Source organism: Folsomia candida, unplaced genomic scaffold (genome assembly GCF_002217175.1).
Source record: "Folsomia candida strain VU population unplaced genomic scaffold, ASM221717v1 Fcan01_Sc006, whole genome shotgun sequence".
Classification (NCBI taxonomy): Eukaryota; Metazoa; Arthropoda; class Collembola; order Entomobryomorpha; family Isotomidae; genus Folsomia; species Folsomia candida.
In genome coordinates this window covers 3,821,291-3,842,880 of record NW_019091198.1, presented here as the reverse complement: position 1 = coordinate 3,842,880, position 21,590 = coordinate 3,821,291, and the positions used below count along the sequence as shown (strand labels likewise).

Sequence of the window (21,590 nt, the reverse complement as noted above, 5' to 3'; positions counted from 1 at the left end):
CATGCATGCATATTCCGCATATTATAAATGTTATTGGTTGTTTAGTCTCATTCTCTCAACAACAATCGGGAGTCGCATTACAACAAGTAGGTGAATAACAATAACGAGAATGGAATGGTAGTCAGTCAGTCGGGTTGATGTCCTGTTTAAAGTCGGCTGCGAGAACCTGGTTGCTTAATGGTTCGAAATCCTTGGCACATTAATATACGATGTGGACAAGGAATGAAATGGGATGAGATAAAGCGAGAGAAATAAGCACGTACGTAGCGTCGGAGCGTTTTCTTCTTCGCCATAAGCGCGAATATCGGAGAAACAATTTAGATAATGAGTTCATAAAATAGTAAATGAGCAGCCTGCAGCACTTGACTGAGGCTTTTGACTTTTGCTTGTCAGTTGTCGTAATAATTGCCTCGATTGCACTTTCCTACCTAGAATTTCATTCATGCCGCAACTTTCTAAGCGTTCAGCGAGACGACGTTTAAAAAAATTCTCTCCGTGTGCACGTTTTCTTCCTCGACTTTATTACTCGATAACAATTACAAAGTACAGACATTAGTGAAAATGATAATCAACATATTTCTGGAGAAAAAAATCACCAATTTTGAATTGAACTTGAAATTTCTTGCGCATTTTCGCTTCAACAGGTTTTAATGATTGTCGCAGAGTCATACCCATTACTTATTTTCATTAGACAATTTCATTATCGGTGGTGGACGATGGGATGAGGAGTTAATTGACATACTGTTAGTTTACGATACAAGTGTTCAGCTTTAGGAAATGACTCTCTTTGAGTATGCCAAACTGCTCCGAGTTTTAATGCAAGTCTCGCGTACTCGTGTTCCACAAACCTCGATCGGTTAAGTAAGTGAGGAGATGGATAAAGAGCATTGTGGAGAATTTACTACTTTTTGCAATTAGGAAAGTTTTCCAGATGAGGACGATACGATAATACGTCTTCCTCAGGACATTCCCTCGCCCTTCTCAAAACATTGCAGAGTCAAATACACATCCAAATGCAGTTTCTTCAGTATCACAGAAAAATATATCGCAGTTAAACTAAAGCAAATTCTTCCATTGTCTTCTTATCTGCGTTGGCAATCTGTAGGATGGAACGATTCTCTCACCACGAAGTGAAGAAGAAAGGAAGAAATAAAACGAGAATGTCTCTTTCACAACACCTCGAGCGAATCATACAAGGAAAGGAAACATGCATGCATTTTGCTTATTTGTTTATTATTCACACATGGAATTAGAATTTATGCATTTCTTCAGATTATAAACTTCCATGTTACATATATGTAATGGGTTGTCGGGCAATTGTTTAATCGTAATCGTACACTAATTATGTTAGCATGTTGAGCAGAACTACAAAGGGGTTGAACCATTGTGAATTCATATACGTACGTAGTTTCAATTTGATTTCAGCTCTCTTGGTTTGGTCGTGACAATCGGCTCAGAGTTTTATATTATTCACTCCGGGTGTGATAATATTATTGTTCATCGAAACAAGGCAAGTCCACATGGTTTGGCATCGTCGGTCTGGTTCTAGTTTATTTTGCTGGTAAATGTGCGACAACATCAACCCAACGAATAACAGAGAATCTCTCCCAATCCTGCATTTCGAGCATAATGGAAATGAAAACCTTGAACCACCCAGACATTTCCTCGCCAATGTGTTTCAATGCTTATTTTATTTCCAGCACACGCTCTTGCAGCTCTGCAAACGGGTCAAATTTTCAGACTGTATTATTTACAACACTACGACAAATTGTAAAGGCGGCTGTGTACGTACGTACGGATTGGTTGCGATGAGTAGAGTACGAGTTGTAGGAAAATATAATAAAGTCCGTGATGCCTTTGAAATTGATTGTCTAGGTTTCTTGGGTGTATTGTTCAACTTTTCGAACAAATTCAACTGGATCTTGACAATGCAATGCTCAAACTTTACTTGGAAAAAGTACTTGTTAAAATGCAGAGTTGGTGGGTGGATGGGTGATGCAGAAGTGAACTGAATAAGCTGAATGCATCCATTGCTCTATTATTTCTGTTTTGGGTTTTGGAACAGAAAATCCAGTAAATTTATTAGCAGATGAAAGCATGTTGAGTATAAAACAAGACAGAATGACACCATTCCATCAGGGAGGTGTACCACAATGTCAATCCAAATTCTACAGCAGCCAGCCAGCTTGAAATCTATGATTACGTACGAGAGACGCTTCGACAACGGCAGACATTGTACCTAATGAACTACCGACTATATGCATACACAAGATACAAAGACCTTCACAAACATAGTTGAACATGAACATTGACAATTCGACACTTACACGTCTCATAAAATACACACTCCACTTGAGCTTTTCTAAAATATACGGCGAGTCGTCTGTCCATAAATATGTACTTGTATTCCGTTTTTTTCAAATTTTGTATTCCGTTGTGCAGCAAATTTGGTGGTGAACAGAATTCAAAGGTTCAAGTTAGAAATGAGCTGTTTTTCATCTTCCCTCGACAAAAACAAGGTTAAAATTTTGAATTTGTTTCTTCGGCTCCAAGCAGCCAACAAAGCCATTTGGTTGAACAGTTCGGCGTTCCTCCTCTTGTGATGACTTTGCCTGCACATGGTTGTAAACCTTTCAAATCCTATCATCATTCTCATACCATTAATATCAGTATCAATTTTCTATTCCTTTTACAGACTGCAGGACATTAGATGCGCATTAAATTATACTAAATCTGCCAATTCCATAAATCCAATTCATGAACCTGCCCATGTCCCCTGAAATTGAAGACGATCATCAACACGAACATTTTCTCGTTTTAACATGCGTCTAACGACTGACTATCTATGGCTGGCTAGCCGAACCTTGCACACACACACACATGTCCAGGAAGAACCATGATGCAGGTACGTACGGAAACATGCGTTTCTTTCTTGAAGGAAAAATGAGAAGCACCCACAAATTAGTTCGTTGACTTTATTCATTAAACTCACCAAGTCTCCTTTTATAGATCAAGCAGCGTTTGAGTGCTCCAGTCCACTCGCCGTTCTTCTTCTTCCTCCATTCTACACGAAAATACGTGGGTGCTAAATGCGAATAATGTGAATTCGAATCCTAACAACTCGCGTATCCCCATTCTTCTTCCTCAATACCTTCCCATGATTGTAAATATATACAATTTTCGCCTTTTGCAACTCTCTGCTGATACTTTACTCCAGGCCAGCGTACGTATACTGCCCAATTAGCATCAATACTTTTTTAACACGAGGAGAACTTTTGACACATTCGGCTGGTTTGAAAACGTAATCCCTCACTTTGAAATTACATCTGCCCTTCTGCACTCTGTATAATCTCGAATCGTTATCGCGTATGTCTTGTATCCCCTCAAACAGTGTTCTTAATGGGTCTGCAAACATGAATTCTTCAAAATGTGTAACAACGTGCCATATGCCGGTCACAATGCTGATATCATCATCAACATTGTTGGTGTGTGTGGGTTGGTTGGTTAGATGGATGCGGATGGATGGAGGATCGAGATGAGATCAATCGACCTCGCCAGCTCATTTCGCCTCCAGTTCAGGTGTGAACAAACAAATAGTAGAATGCAGCTGAACTTACTTAATCCGTGTGTATTTTCATTTCCAATATTGATGGACAGATATGCATTTATTGCCACAAACGCTGCTACAAACAAAGCATCACTGGGCACGGGCTTAGCAACAATCGTGTACACAGTCGTGTACACATGATGATACGCGCTTAACCAAAATAATGTTTTTCAGATGAAATGCGTTGTTTAGTACGTAGCACAAAAGTCCAGGCCTAATAAAGAATTTGGCTAACTATGAACACTACACATGGAAAATTATGTGCTTCGTTCTGTACAAGGAGTCGTCGGGATGAACGTACAGTCGAGTGCACGCATTTTATTTTACGCACTTCCAGACCAGTTCTTTCTCCAGTTCCGGTCCCACTCATCTCGTGATGCGATTTTCTCTCTTCGTTCCGTTTCTCGTAAAAATCTTGGAAGTCTCACGAGGCGTTATTTTCATCCCAGTTATTTTATTGCGATTCATAAAAAGAGTGTATACAAAAGTAAAAGTAAAACTTGGCAAAAGTTTCAAAGATGAGATTTACGACAATTTAGGCGGATATAAATTTGTATGAAGGTTGGTTATAGATTTCATTTTTAGAGATGGATCGAAATTTGAAATACGAAAATTCTTGATATTTTATTCGTCAGTTTTTTTTCGAAAAATTAAATTGATTGAAAAAGTTTAAGTGTTGAACCAAATTTTTCATACGAAGTGAATTCTCGTCTAACCGGCCTCGTGGAATAATGCAATTTGGTTCATTTGTTTGGACAATAACCGTAACAATTTGCCCATGTTGATGTTTTCCTAGTTGTAGAATAGCCATTTTATTTGTCCAAGTATGGCTATATCTCTGCCTTTACAAATGAGGAAAACATTCAAATTTACTTGAAAGAATGGTAGTTTGTCCTATTCCGTAAGCATTTACGATCGTATAACTGCAGCAAAAATCTAACCGAAACAGAGGGCAGTTTAGTGTATAACTGCTCTAATTCTGCTGCAACTGATGCAAGGCATGAATTGTGTGCCCTGTCAGCAGAAAGAAACAGACTCCGATCCCGATCAGTTCCCCTCATGCTGCAACCACTGCTGTCATGAATAAATAAATATAAAGACCGATTCTGCGATGCCTGCTGCGATTTATTCGTTCCTTATTACTACATATGTAGTCAAATGATATGTCAATTGTTCCCTTCAAGTCTCTCGAGGCTTGTAGTTAGGGCATAATTGAGACCAAACATCAAACTTAGGCCGGGATACCCTCTAAAATATTGACACATAACTTAATCCTGCCCAAATCCCTCCGCAGCAGTTGAATATAAACCTACACATTTTATTTTACGCAAAAATGTAAACTATTCCCATTTGCCACCAGCTTATGATCGCCCATAAATAAGTGCATCGCATGAAATTTGTGTACTCTTTATAGCAAAATATACACATCTTTAAAGCAGGCCCGTCTGTCTATTCCAAATGTAAAGCTTCACTAATTCGATTAAACTTTATGTTAATTTAATGATATACAACAGCCATTTCATTAAACTGTGTATCCTCATTAATGACACCCGAGGAGGAGGAGGAAGACACCAAACTGAACGATATGCGAGAGCGCAGAAAGGATAAATCCTTGATTCTGATTTGAATTCATTTGGAACGGAACATTGAACTCTTAAAAAGTATTGCATTTATTTTCTCTCTCGTCCATACATAAGCAACATCCACTGCTAAATAAGTAATCCCATCTCCCAGCATCAGAGAAGCGCTTCCTTGTTTCTGTAAAGCTTTTTTATGTCATCCATCCGTGTTGCTGATTTACATTTCATTTGTTCCTGGAACACGATTATTTATGTAAGTCTCCAACGAATTAACAATTCGACTTCGTGCTGCAGGAAGTACATTGATTGCTGTTGCGAATTCAAGAAGTTATTCTCAGTCGACTGCAGCAGCAATTTACGAGAGGCCCAAATGAGACGGGGTGAAAAAACAGGATGGTTTAGTGTACATATTACAACAAGATGTAGATTTTGATATTTAGAGGATTTATCCCCACCGTGAAGTCGCTGTCATTTGCGTGCAGCTCTTGCACGTAATAAGTTCTCACCTCTTTACGAAGTAAATGATCCTGCACTTTGCTTCTTCACTTGCCTCATTAACATTTGGGTTGGATTGAAATGTAGCTTTGTATATTTTACCCTGTCTGTCAGCGAGACAACGCTAAACCGAATTTAAATGGGATTCCGATGCAGAATCTGTTTGTTCACAAGATGTGTTGACTTTTGATATTTTTATGCCGACAAGTTTAATATTAAAGAGGAATAGTCTTGTCTTGTCTAGTATCGTATGCACTCTTGTACGTACATGCGTTCTGGGTACTTTGCTTTGTTTATCTATCTCTCTATCTCTCCAAGAGTTTGATATTTGCGGAAGGAAGGAAGGAAATGGACAGAGGGAGGCTTGCGTCTCCTTTATTTGTCAGGACCTATGCGTTTACGCTGCTAGTGCGGCTGAACGATATTGTGCGTCTGCTTTTCCTATGATCTTTCTAAATGTTATGCTTTTGCGTACATACTTCATGAACCGTGGGCACTGAATGTAAAGAACGTCCGGGAATGAATGGGAATGGTCTGAAAATGTGGTCATAAAATCACAATGAGTTATCGGAATTTTAAACTTTTTGCATATGTATAATACCAAATACGTACCTACATAATTTAATTAATAGCTAAGGCCGCCACCCCCCCGGTGGCGACTAGTTCGATTTTCTTGCGAAGATTTTTCATTAAATTTTTTCCCGAAGTTTTTGCCACTTCCGAGGTGATTTTCTTCCATCGTCCTTTGAATTTTCGAAAGGTGTCAGGCACATCTTGAAGCCGGGAGTATACTGACTTAGAACGTGCATAGAATTTTTCGATTGGGCGGAGTTGGGGTACATTAGGTGGGTTGATATCGTTTGGTACGAAATCAATATTTTTCTTTCTGAGGTACTCGGTCACTTTCTTTGCATAGTGACAAGTGGCGAGGTCAGGCCAAAACAAAACTTTATCATTTTTGTGAAACCTATTAATAAATGCTTCCAATCCAGCTTTGACACAATTTTTCAGATAAATATCTTGATTGATATTCCCTTCGAGAACTACCGGGTCTGATACATGTCCGTGACTGGAGATGCATTGCCAAATGCAATATTTCTTTGGAAATTTGTCTTTTTTTCGTACTTTTTCTTCATAAGCCACTTCAGAGGGATCCGAGCTATGAAAAAAATGACGCCCTGGAAGATTTGAAGGGTCAACCGGAACATACGTTTCGTCATCCAGGATCACTACTTTTCCACGCATTTTCTTCAACAATTTTTGACATCAATCCTTGATCCGACTTTCTTGTACGGGCTTGTAATTTGGTGCAGGTTTTTTGGTCCTTGCTTTGATTCCTAATTTATGGACCTTAATTTCCCCCAGGTAGCTTTTGGAAATTTTGACTTTCCTGGCAGCTACAGCTACTGACGTTGATGGCTTGGTTTTGAAAATTTTTTCAATTCTATTTTTCACTCGAGTGGTCGCTAGCTTCGCCGGACGACCAGCTGGCTTCTTGAATTGCACATTTTCGGAATCCTTGAACTTTTTTATGTAGGAATACACATTTGAACTTGGAATTCCTTCCTGCTTAAAAAAGTTCCAGGTCACCTTGGAGTCTCGGTTGGCTGTCGTGTTGTAGAACTCCATCACTCGTTTTGCTAACAGCTCCCTTTCAAACAAGCTTCTTCTACCCTTATCCATTTTTGAAATTTAAGAGTGATATACCAAATTGACCCTAATGAAGTGGGCTTTCAGAAATTTAAATTATTATAGTTCGCGGGTTTATTTATTTGTCAATATACTCGCTAGAGCGCGCATTCCCATTCATTCCCGGACGTTCTTTATGTATCTTTTGTTACTTTGTCTCTCTCCTCTGTGACAAAACATGATGGTCGTCGTGGTTGGGAAGATGAAAACCTCAAGCTGCATCCTCCACTCAGGGAAACATCACAATCAATCTCGAATCATTTCACTCTCAGGATTTCTGTAGTGGGCAGCGGTTATCTAAATTGTTATGTCTGGATTTTTTTCTCTTATCTCGACTTCCCCCAGCTTGTCAGGTCAGTATACTCCTCGTTGTGTCACGCTTGTCAACTCCAACGCTACTCTTGGACTTAACTTAACTATTCCAATAAGCCACCAAGTAAATATAGGGACTGATAACAAAACCACATTCACTTACTTTTTCGGATTACAACAAAAACATAAAATTCATAAAGGAGAATTTCGAAGGGTTTCTTCCACAGGGTGGTTTCTTCATTATGACCAAACTCAAATCCCCAACTGGTAGTAGGAAATCCCAAAATTGAGATGATTTCCACTTTAGCCCCTCGTTCTTATCAAGTTTCTTGTCGTTTCCACTGCGATTGCCACTCTGCTGTCAACCAGTGTTGTTCATTCACGCGGTTGGCATTTGGAGGAAAGGAAAGAAGCGGAACAAAACTCATTATCAAGATCATTATCGGAGAAATGAAAATTTATTTTATGGATCCAAACAAACTTTGGTTTTATTATTTGTGTCAGTGTGAGTTCTTCTCCACATCCCTCCTCATTTTCGTAATTGTGCGTATGTCCGTCGTAAGTCCGTCAAAATCAAGTCAATTACTTAGTTAGTGCTGAACAGCATCAATGCCATAATAATAACTGGAAATTCTGGTGGTTTGTGGACGAGAGAATGAACGCTTGAGGAAGAAAAGTCGATTTCAACCAACTTCCAAGTGTCAAGAAGCAGATGCCAAGACACGTGGCCTGGCTGGCAAGCCATTAAACCATGAATCCACCATAAGCAACCAATAATCTGGTGGTAGTAGCTTTCCAATTTGATGAGTCTGACTTATCTTAACTAATATAACCCCACTGCATGTTCGATATCACACATAGCGCCGACCTGCTGCCGTTCAATGAATGCGCCATGCATAAAAAACTTCCAAAAGTGCAGCAAGAAATTGGATTGCACAGAAAAAATGGCTCCGTGAATATGCATGTACAACCAGGCGCTAACAAATAGAAATGGAAGCAACCGCGGAAGTCAAGGTTATCTGTTTAAGTTGAACCAGAAGCAGCGTAATCGTAATGTTCATACATAAATGTTCAATTCAAGAGCGAAAAGCCGACAATCCAAATGCTGCAATTCGAGTGAACTGCGGCAGTCTAAAAAAAGTAGTAGCATAAATGGGCATTTTAATTTCTTTGTCTGAAGCCAACTAGGGTTGAGCGAGGATGATCCGAAAATTCCGATTTTTGTAAAGGTCAACAGCTTATTCAATGCACCACTACCTACCGAAAAGTATCAAAGAAATTGTGCAATAATAATAAGACCAGGAGATGAAGATGGACTTCTAAGAATTGATCCAGCAGATATTTCGACATTTCAGAGATTTTTAAAACTTTTTCTGCACCACCACCACCATCATCATCATTTTATCCAATGCACTCCCCTCTTATTTTATGAGGGATTATTACAAAGGACGTAAAATGTAAATCATCATGATGACTGCAGATTCCAACAAATATAAGATAACGAATATGAACGATTTGGTCTTGAGAAATCTGGGCAAAGCGAGGTAATCGGTTGGTTGATGCATGCTGATGCGCGATGCCGATTGTGAATGTATTAATGTGTCCATATTTTGTACTTATCCATCCACATTAGACATTCATCGGAAAGAGTTCATTCATCAGATTAGGAGAAGAAATAAAAAGAACTTGGTCTCCGGTTGAAAGAAAGATGCATGAGGACGGCAGTATTTAGATAAATTTTATTACACATTACACGATTTAATCTCCTAATCATCTTAAATACCCACTGGCACTGACAACGCAGCCCCCACACAGACAACTAGCCATGCACTTATAGCACTGAGCATGAGTCCGTATATCGTACATATGTATATTTACGCTGCATCAGCTTAGGCGTGTTAAATTTATTATGAATTATTGAATGAATGTTGCGAGTGGGCTAATAATAAATAATTTATTCAATTAAGCACTTTGTTTGGTCGACATTTTAGTGCTTCATCATTTTGGATTGTCATCGATTAAATTGATCTGTACCAGGTTGTCATTTGTCACAGTTTTCCTAAAGGTATTTGATAAGTCATTTGCTGGAAATCATCATCATCAAGCAGTAAAAATATTTTCATAAATTTTGAATCAGAAAAATTCCAATTTAAAATAAGAGCTAAGAGGGCATCTTGTAATTTTCTGTCTTTCTCTCTCGGCATATTTAACAGTTGCTCGTAACCTGGGGTCTGTAACGAAGGACCAGCGAGCGATGTCTGCGATGTCTGACAGTGAAACTTATTGTGGTTGAAAGGGAAGAATGTCCTAATTTCTGGACTTGAGCTATATTATGTAAAAGGTGAGTTTGAACTGTGCATTACAAGGAAACCAGTTTCTCTTGTGTTAATTCGATTCCCATCCAATTTTAGAACTTAAGTCTGAATGTGTAGCTGGCAAGAAAGAAGACTCGACCCTCAAAGTAAAATTGATGACTTTTTGTATATCTATGTATTATTTATGATAAATGTCTGTGTGGTGTGTGCTCCACAATCATATACTTCGTGAAAATGGAGTGTATGTATTTATACAGGTATCACGTATACTGACTAATTTCGTGAACCTTCGGTACCATTAAATGGTTCTTGCTCACTTATTATTTGCAACCATAACGCTTATATTTCCTGTTCCTCTCCGAAGTCCTTCTGCCCAGCACATGTCCAACACAAAAACCTGAGGATGCTCACACACAAGGGACAATATTATTGCGAGTCCTCCATCCAAGTGAGTGAGCCCTGCGAGCTCTTGCACCACCCCACCACTCAATTTGAAAGGTACAAATGAGTCCAATCCATGCTCTTGAAAAGAAAGGTATAAAATTTAGGTGAGAGCCATGTACTGCTTCATGCATCGTGTGTAAAGGGACCAAATTGAACCTCTTCCGTCAAAGATGAATAATACTATTAGGCTCCCTTCTCGACAATATTTTGTGTTGCTTTTTGTCGAGATACTCGCTCACCAACAACTCGATTTCATTTTATGATCCAAAATATTGCGCAAAAACATGCGGTGAAGAGGTCATGTCAACTTTGTATCAACGATGAAACTAATATCTGGATAAATTGATTATTGATGCTAAAACTTTTAAGAATTCGAGCAGCTTCTTTCAGCGCGAGGACGAAAAATGCATGTACATGGTATAAAAATACATATAAAAATACGGTTGACTTACCATGGCACGTTTCCCGATGCGAGATGTTGGGCGACTGAGAAGCCAAAGTAAGAGGAAGGCTCACCTCGCTTAATGACAGGTAACTTCGGTTCAAGGTTGAAGCCCAGCACTTCTTGGTCACTTACGCAATGAAGAAGCAGCACCATCATCACCAACGGCAAAAAGAGCACTCCACCACCCATTCTCATCCCCATCGTCCAAGTCTTCTTCTTTTTCGTGGACAACAAATAACTCACAATAAAACACTCCCTTTCATTCCCACTCTGCATTCTTCAAACTCTCACACTTCTTCCCATCCTATTGTCCCAGCCAACCTCCCTTTTGACAGCTTCGATTCTCTCTCCTAAAAGGTAGCTCCAAGAGATGAGGAAAGATTCGTTTTACGGAATTTTTACATTTCCTAAAACTACTTACTTACTAGAAAAGTCGTTGTGAAATCGTTTTCTTAATTTCAAACGGGTATCTTTATCCCAATCTCCAATTTACTGTCCTGTTATTATTATAACCCGAACTTTGTGACTTACTGCTCCGCGCAGTTGCGTCCTGACATTAATGTCACTTTACTTTGTTAAGAAACTGTCCTTCCCAAGAAAGGACCGAGTTGCAGATGATCTGAGCGACATGGAGTAAGCGTCACATTTGTAAATTTATAGATTGATACTTTGTTGGCCAAATAGGCACCCCAAAAATAAAATAAAATAAAAATCGTGGCTTGTCCTGTGGTGGGAGAGGTCCGAGAAAAAGTTTTGTGAACACAGGATCTCACTCAGGAGGAAGAATTGGCGATTGTTTGTACGTTTCTTCTCCTCTTCCTCTTCATTCACTTGCTACATAATTTAATTTATGCCCAAAGCAACGTATGATTAAGAATGATTCGTCTTCTTGTTGTATGAGAAGAGAGAGAGACTTGACAGCAGAATCGTGGATTCTTTGGTTTTCTTGGCAAATAAATTTTCAAGTGCGAGTAAGCTCTTAGAGTCGTCAGTCGTTATAATAATGTGTATCGGGCCTCGCACAAAGGACTTCTTCACCAAGCACACGTTGTAAATCGCTTGCTGTAAACTTTAAGACAATGTTGCTAGATACATGAAGATTGGAGAAATATTAGAGAAACAACAATTGTCAGATATATCACACTGACTGGAAAAACGTGCAAAACTTTTCGTGCCGGTTGCTATCAACAGTTTATGAATGGAAAAATGCTTTACTGACTGAATTCATTTATTTACTGCCCAATTTGTCCAGACAGACAAGCAACGAATTTAAAATTACAACCCACAATTAAAGAAACAAGATCATGATTAGAGTTTATGGTCTTACGAGTTGTCAATCATGGCACGTTGACAAAAACCATCAACTTTTGCGAGTCATGTCATTATTAACGAGATGAGTATTAACCACTTATAGTTTAGGATCTGGAGGTTTTTATCTTGATGTCTGATGAGAAAACAAAATGGAGAATCACGACACGACGTTGAATGATACACAAAGTTATGGAGACGAACTTCTTATTTTACGAAATGTTTGGCGAGTTTTATTAGACGACGATAAATTCAACTCTGATATTATTAGAGTTTAATTCAGCACGGCGTTGTGCAGCATGCAGGATGTCTTGCAAGTTTTTAAGCAAAAGTCATATCTGATGCTTCTACAGCAGGTTTATATTTTCATTAGCACAATCTTTACATATTTTTTGGATGATGTTAGACACGATGTGATGGGCCAGTCAAGTGAGGTGGCGTACGAAGAGAATTGTTTGTTGTTCTTCGCCGAGTTAAGTTTTCATCTCATGTTTCGTCAGTTTTCCTGTTTTCCTTCGTAAATTGTTGGTTTGGTGTTGATTATTGGTAATGTTGTGTGATTAGAGAATACCTGTAAAACAAAAATCAACAAAACAGGATCAACAACTGGAAGATGATATCACTGCCAAAGGAGAAATATAATAGATTAGCACATTATTCATTGTGACGTGATCTTCCTCCTTTCGAATACTATCATCATCATCCACCAGCATTGCCATACAATTTTTCGACTTGAATTTGCACATGGGCAATTACATTTGTAACAATGTAACTGAATTGACAAAAGAAATTTCATGTTCCTCTATGTGAAACTGAATATGCATTCGTGCATTGTGCTGTGGATAAGTTTGCACAAGAGGTTTTCCCCGTTGGACTAATCCTAAGGTGGACGGAGTAAAAGGTGTCGTACACAAAACTTACGTAATAACTATTTCCATCCAACAGTTTGTTGGACACTGCGAGTACCTACCTACCGTCATGCAACAAAGACTTGGACATAATGCTTAATAGAAAATCTTTTGTGCTGCATTATTCAATTAAACATATGCTGGGCACGACGAGATGGATGAATTAAGAGATGCGTGTACAATGGCGCTAGTCATAATAAAATGAATTTAATTACAAATACTGGTCCAACGAGTACAAGAAACTCGTGGTGTCATGTTTTCTACAGATATTAAAATTTACAATTCATTTTGTGCACAGCAATGCACTATTAACTACGAAATGGTAAATGGTCATCCTCCTCCTCAGCGTTTATACTCAATTTAACGTCATATCGTACTGACAGCTAGCCGGACTCCTGGGGTACACGCAGTTAATCCACACACTAACGGCAGGATTCCTCATCTTAAGAGATTCTTTAAATTATTTTTTAATTAACAAGGTTTTTATGTTGATATAGATTTGCAACAATCTGTGTAACATTTTCAGTATCCAGGCAGCCCGTATCTCGCGAGTTCATCGAGAAGTAAGTTTTTTGGTTCATTTTACGAATATCAGCAGACCGCAGTCAGTTGATGTAACGTGAGAATAATGTGATTTTACAAGGAGGATGGTCTGACATGTTGGTGTGACTGCGTGTGTTAGATTTCAAGATATGAAAAAGAAGAGTTTAGTTGGTGGCAAAGAGTATGAGAAGGCTTTTGATGGCACTTAATGCGTATTGTGTTACGAGTTACACCACACGATATGATGAGCCTTGAGTGGCTTTAACTCAATTTATTATACATAACCAACTGAAACGTTGGAAAATGGTGTGCTTATTGTCACCATCAATTACTCTCAATTATTAACTCGTTCAATTCATTTCACTTTCATGTACATTTTATGAATCACATCATCACCACGGCGCAGAGTGAGAGATACCAGAAAGTCCATGTATCTACTGGTACTCAAGAAAAAATTACTTCAAATCTCTGTGAAATTATATGAAATTTGCGAATCTATGTACAATTCCTGCGGTTTTTTGTTGCCCTCTCCTCTACTTAACCTCCATTTCGTGGTTAGATTAGTGGGAATAACCGACATTATGTGTATACATTCCTTTGATGCGGTTTGCAGAGTGTGAAAAAGTCTGTGTGATCTTATATTACGCTCATTAATATATATGCGCTCCTTTATGATGCGTAATAATACCAACTAAATGAAGGGCGACAGACGGAAGTGATGGTAGAGTTAAGATGATGAAGAAGAAGTGGTGACGACGACGACGACGGTTGTGCGAGGATGAAGCATAAAGTAAATTCATTGTATTGTAAAGAAGAAGATGAGTGGTTGTGTAATGAAAATTCTGTAATTTCCAAGTTCATCACCCATCGACTCCCTATTCATTTTTCTTGAAGACAGCTTCTCACTGAACATGATTCAGACCGTATAATTCAATCCCATAACAAGTAATTTATTCTTTTTGTTGATGCAATAAGCAAATTGTTTCTTCTCGGACCACGAATGATGCCAGTCAAGGAGTGTCTTACACGTTATTTTTCCTAGCGGCTCCAGCTTCTTTGACTATTGCGAATACTTTGTGTTCGTCACCGAGTTAAAAACATGACGTCAATGAAATTGAATTCTTCGAAGGTAGTAGTTGTCTCAAGTCGCCGTGTGCAGCGATGAATTAATGGCATAGAATTGCTAAATAGTGTGGCTAATTAAAAATTTGAGCATTAATCGGCACCTTCCCATCCCAGGGAGCAAACAGTGGATGTAGTAACACCACGGGAATGTGAAACTAGACAAATTTGTTTGTGCAAACAGAGATTTTGCCAACAGCTATTGTTTGCAAGATTAAGAAGAAGAAAGATGCTGCATATTTGGGACAAGAAGAATTATTTACACATAAAATATGAAGTTTAAGTGAAGGGTAATAAAAAGCTGGAATTTTAATATCAACAATCAACCCTTCAAGTTTTATGTACTTTTAATACATTGTTAACTTCACATGCCCACGGTGTAAATTATTGCACAACACAGTATACATACTTGCATACATATGTGGAGGAAATGTGCAATTGTTGGAAAAAATGTGCTCGTAAGAAGAGCGGAAAGCTATGTACACACCGCAATATATTGTAAAATTGAGTAGCCACACCAGATAAAGCTAGGCAGGAGACTAGTCAGACTATAATTTTAAGATTGGAATACATACATAAATGTGTAAAGTAAAAGACGATGGATGAGGAGGTGGTGTACAACGTGAGGAAGAAAAGGAACGAACAATGAACTGGATCTCCGATGGATTTTATCTCCCAAACTTCTTGTAAAACTGCTATTCTGCTATACATGAGCAAAAGCAGGGTGCATAATACGAGTGATATCTTCCACAAGACCGGAGATAGCGATTCATTTTATTGTATGCCAGCTTGGCGTCAAGCATTCGCTTGCTCTGACTGACTCTGAGCTGAGACATGGCAAAGCTAGGTTGGCCAATTTTTTTGCAAACTTGAGAAGAAGACTCGACTCAGATGTATGTATGTATGTATTACATATTCCGATTCATGCTTAAGCCCTCGGCTCCCAGCTTAACTTCTTACATACTTAAATCTACTACCGAACGAAGGAAGGAACATGGTCCAGACTTACGAGGATGTATATTGTGCATGTACTTAAGTAGTAAAAGGAACGCGAATAAGAGCAAGCAAGCCTACACTTCTTGTATTAAAAGAGTATGAAAATAGCCGCAGGATGATGAATAAATATGCGATTCATCCAGTCAGTAGTGCAAAATATTAATAGTCCAACTTGAGCTTATCCCATCTTCCCAAATTGCAAAGAGTTTGTTTTCCATGTTCTTATCTCATTTAGCAACAACGGGACCATAATCAACGGCGAATGTATTTATTACATAAACAGGATAGCTAGCGTTGATTTTAGCACAAGTGTTGCGAAAGAAACGTACAGATTAATGAGAAATGTGGAACTCTGTGGTACAATCTTTTTCCTTTAGCTCGCATTCATTACAGATACACATTCACACTCATGTCATAATCCAAACATTCGATATGACACATGTTCCATGATAACTTGCAAAAGAGTTTTTATGACACAAATAACTAATCAAATTTTGACATTTTATCAAAATAATAAATATTTTAATGCGTAAAATAAGGATGACCAAGACTCACTTTTATTCTCAATTTGACTCTCCTCCAGTCGTGTCTCCGGAATATTCCTTCTTTAATACAACTTCACAATCACACTGCAAATAAATACTTGTGTAGAACTCAACTTTTTATTGTCTAAATATTATTCGAACTCGGTTAACGTAAAATGGCGTAAATCTCAATTGTTAACATGTCTTTTACGCCCAGAAGGATGAGCAATTTCTCGTGAAATTGAGACACGTAATGCCAAAGTCTTTGCCTGTAGTGGGAGGAAGGAACAGAGCGTAAAATGCACCTCCTCTCCATTCGACTGCCTGATAAAGACTGATCTCTCAAACATTCTCTCACTTTGCTCTGCTCTGCCACCATCAGTTTTCATGCAGAGAAGAGTTACCAGTTACCAAAAGTGAAATCATTGTGCGTGGTTTGTGAGCACTCTTTGCCCACTTCTGTCAGCTTTAACACCAACCAGAACAATTTTATAGTCTCTGCGGCTGTGACCACTTGAGTATTAAATGACAACCACTCAGAAGGATTAATAAATACGGTTTTAAATGCATTTGAATCATGTAAAGAGCCATTAAAAACATGAAATGTAATTTTGCATACAGATTCCAGCACAGAATTTGTCCAGGTTTGAAATTGCTCAGTTCTTGGGCAGGTTATATAGCTGACGAAGGTGCAATGTCATAGTCAGTTATACAGTAAAAATTATACTCCAGTCCAGACCGCGGAATTTGTGGCAACGTCATTATTACCGGTTTACAGTTTATATGCGTAATAATCTTGCCATTCAGTAATCCTCCTGGACTTTTCAGAATCCCGTGTGTTGCACGTTTGCTTGTTTTTTTATGCCGAATTTTTTTAAAACCGGTAAATAAAAGACGACGACGACGACATTTCCGACTCATTGACCTACCTCACACAGGGAAAAATTGAATGAACAGTACAATGTTTTTCTAGACTTATGTGTAAGCTCTGATTCTATTCTACACACGGATGTATAATCCTTCAATTGTGCAATGAGTGGGATAAATCACATTGAGAGGAAAAAGGCGACACAAAAAAGTCTTTTGAGGGTTCACTGATTTCAAAAGGATTTTCATACGTGTACATTCTCCATGATAATCACAACCGGAGGATCACATCATAATAATAATTCAATTCATTCACGAACCTCATCGACCCACAAGAGAGACTCCACTTAGGTAAACACCTTTCCTCTACTTTATCACAAAACAAAAGGTCATCCCAATAAAACACCACATAAATAATTTGAAACTATATAAAGGTGAGTGGAAATTCGTGCCTGCTGCGAATAATAATGTGGCAATGTAGCACCGCATGAAGAATACATTAGTCTGTCATACATACTTATTTACAACAAGACTCGCAATAACATTGTCTGCCAAAATGAACTCTTGAGACTGAATTTAATAATATTTTGAGTTGTGCCGTTCCTGTTGTGGCATCGCATCTCGTATTTTGATTTCCCTGACTGATGACAGTCATTATTGATTACAGGATATTTATATTCGTTTACGTTACATAATGGGCGCAAACATACGTAGTTGTGGAGCGTTTAAATGTATTTTTGAAGCCATGCAAGTGCAGGTAGTAAGTACGTCTTGCATTTGAAAACCCTAGTCCAGTACCTGCAATAGTTACGTGGAATCAGACACTTAAAAAACTATGACGCCTACAATGATTCAGTGCTATTGATGTTCAATTAAGATTCGGTTGATTTCATTAGACACATTGTGAACGAAGAGCCGTGGAAGGCTCAACTCTTCCTTTTGTACGTCCACCTCTCCTACCCTTGTTGCTTGCCTGAAGAAAGAAAATAATTCAAAATCAAACAATTTGAAACCTAAACAAACATCAAAGCAAACAAGTGATGAATAAAGCGTCGACAACTATCCAAACTATTTGTTTAAACGTTCACAGCTTTCGAACATGTACTTCCTTAAATAAGTGTCTGTCTGGTCTGTCTTCTTGTCCAACGACAGCAACAGTCATCACGGTGCGTTGATTGGAATGGGTGATATTTAAGCGTCCATGAGTACCTGCTTAACTAACTACTTGCGACCAATCCTATTATTATGTCTACTTTTCACTGTGTACGTTACAGGTACATGTTTTGCTTTTCTTCCGCTGGTCACTACTGGTGGTGAAGGTGGAAAAGAAGATCCATTTATCAACTGGCTCCGTTTAACCAAAGGTGAAAATGCCATCAATTTCAATCGAAGATAATTCATAGCGCAAAAAATTAATTAGTAATAATTGTCTAAAATATAATGGGAAAGCATTAACTATTTTGAGAATCAAGTGATGATATATCGAATTCACTTTTTGTAATGGTACGTAGTTTCACCATAATAATGCAATGTAATAAAACAGTTGGCTAGCCTGTCAAATGTGCAGCATCATTGCTCACTCGATAATAATAAATAATTTCGTAGTGGTTGCACAGCCAAGTTCAAGATAAACAGTTAGTAAATCAAGGGAAGAGGGGTCGTCGTCAGTTAACGAAATAAATGGTAAGAAGATCATACACAACTCTGTGCTGGACTTATTGCTCGGCTACTTACATATTCCAAGCTATAGTCTCATTAGTAATTCATGAATTTCTTCACCTCCAAAATATAACCTTTTAAAAATGTTTAATGCCCTTCTACTTGTGAGCATTTCAATTTTTTGTGTACCTTCCAATTCAATTTCTTAGGTTCTGGCTGGCTGACAAAACCTGGGTTTGGTAGCTATTTATGACTCTCTTACTTATTAGTGCGTCTTCCTTCCGTGCATTATCTCAACCCGTTGGAATCACAAAGGAAAATTCATAAAGGGAGAAAGTTAACTAACCTTTATCATATTATACGCAACGAAAGAGGAAATCCTTAATTGGTACAACTGTTAAAAAAGTCTTCATCCGCTGGTCCTTTTTCAAATCGAATTTTAAAATAATGCTCAGCAGTGGCGGACATTGCAGGCTACCATCAAAATTGGTTTGTTACATGATCGCCACTAAGGAGTTAGTCGTTTTAATTCATAAATTCATTGTACGCACTTCCTTAATTCTTGACAATATGTGTGGGAATTAAATCTGGTAATAAATACAATTCTTGTAGCATGTTGCGTTCCCATGATAAAAGGACGCCGACCAATAATAAAAGCAAAAGCCGCAGGATTTTTTTAAAATTTGGGTGGATATAATTATAAATGAGTTTGAAACGATTAGACTTTTATTTCAGTGTGTAACTGTAAAATGCGAAGACGAGACAAGTATTTGGAAAATAAATAAAAAATCATGAGAATACAAAAATAAAACAAAGTTCTTTAAATGAGCAAGGAGTGCTCCTGGTCAAGAAGAAGTTAAATTGATCAGGTTGTAAATTTAGCCATCTTTACGAGCTGTAATTCCACAACAGGTTCAATTTCATTTTTACCAGTGCACCACTTCTGTTCAGGAAACCTGAGCTCAAATAGTGAAAGATTTAGTATTTACCTGACAACTCAAACTTGCACCTCTAAATTTACAGTTTCACGCTTCAAACCAGCCAGAAGGTGGGAGTGGAAGGTAATAAAATCAGGAGCAAATATAGAAATTCAAACTGGAGAGAAGTGTTGAATTTGAATTCCTATCCCACATAGGGCCCTGGTCAAAGACGATGATAACTTTGCACTAAAGTCCACCTCACTGAATAGGAATGTCTGACTACACAATATTGGTTGCTTATTAATTCATCAAGTTTTCCATATGCATGGCTTGAATTACACCTTACACCTGATAATATTTCAGAGAAATCAAAAATACATGACTAATATTATGCTGGAGAAATCAGGTAAAAATAGTAAATTCGTGTAGAGATATATGCATTCATATGTAAAAGAAATGAACCAGTCAGCCGGATATTTGCAAAGATTATAGAATTATTGCCAATTGATAAATTTTGATGCATGTATAATATATTCTAGTCAGTAGCATTTAGTAGAAGGACTGAAGGAAGTTTAGGCATAAAATGAATGGCATTTTTTGAGAACACTAATTTGTGGGTTAAAGATTCTCGAAGCAATGCTGCCACACCTCCACAATATGATTTAAAAACTACTGAACATATTCAATTTCATTTAATTTCCTTCCAAGGCATTTTCCGCATCGTTACCTCCTTGGGCTTCAGAATGGCTTGGAGAGCAAAGTGGTATTATGAGCAGAGAGACTGAGGGGGTGACTGAGTATTTTTTTCGTTAATAATTTTATGACTGTGAGAACTTCAATTTATTTACCTTGCTTTAGCAACGTGCAAGATATTTTTCGGTTCAGAAAGCTTTTTCAGACAAATGGAGACATGCGAGGAGATTCACCTGTTAATTTTATTTGTGCGGAAGCTGTGTGGTTAGTGCTCTTTACCAAAATTTACTTGTATTTATGAGTAACAAGTCATAAAAGGGGCTGATTTGACCAGAGTCTGATGTTTTTTTTTGAGCATCTGAGAGAAAACTCCCAGGTATCTAAAATTAAATCTCAAAATGCTGTAATAAGTATTTATGTACACTAAATAGAGTGAACAATAGAACTTTTTCTGAATGTTCTGTTCGTGGAGGAATATGTAATAAAATTTCAACTTCCTGTCGTCGTCGGGAGTCAGACGCTAGTTTATATAGTTTTTTAAGTGTTTTTTTTGTACGGCGGTGGCGATGAAGTTCTTTTGTGACATGCCGAATTAAAAGTTACCGACGACGGGAGATTTTCTATTGAGTAAAAAAAATTCCAAGTTTCGTGTGGTGTATAAATTCAAAAATGTTTTCCACTTTACTGACCGAATCATTCAATATCGTGGTTGACACCATTAAAATCCATAGCTTTTTGGCTATTACAGCATGCATTCTTGAAGCAAATACATAATTTCATAATAGTTAGATCCAAAATAAAAGCTATTATTGCTACAATTGTAACAATTTTGCATGTAATGATACTTTGTTTCGTATGGCAAACAGACTCGGGGTGTAAATTTTATTAGAAAGAACTGACCTGAGATGATGTAAAAAGAAACAATCCTTTTTATTATGCTTTCATGTTGCACAGATTAAAAAGTTTTATCCAAATATAGCCACATCGTGTTACTTTTAATGTCAAGGTTTAAGAAGTCATGCTGTGGTCAATCTACCCACACAGTTCTCTCAAAGTACGGGTGAGATAAATAGCTATTCAGCATTTTGTTGCATAATTACCACCCATGAAATATTCGAGTAAATGAAAAGCCGATAGTTTACGACGACGATCCTCTGTCGTTA

The 21,590-nt window shown here is 37.9% G+C and overlaps 1 protein-coding gene across 2 annotated transcripts in view; it reads right to left on the bottom strand.

Annotated features, from left to right (window-relative positions):
* The window catches only part of LOC110851138 (integrin alpha-PS1), a 50,936-nt gene extending 34,319 nt beyond the window's left edge, over window positions 1-16,617 (bottom strand). For both annotated transcript variants that reach the window (XM_022098786.2, XM_022098787.2), the window contains exons 1-2: window positions 16,320-16,617; window positions 10,895-12,766 (exon numbers count right to left, since the gene is read on the bottom strand). In XM_022098786.2, the coding sequence (XP_021954478.1) occupies window positions 10,895-11,163 (269 nt within the window). In that variant the 5' untranslated portion in view covers window positions 11,164-12,766; window positions 16,320-16,617. The remainder of the gene's footprint in view (window positions 1-10,894; window positions 12,767-16,319) is intronic.
* Window positions 16,618-21,590: the final 4,973 nt, after the last annotated feature.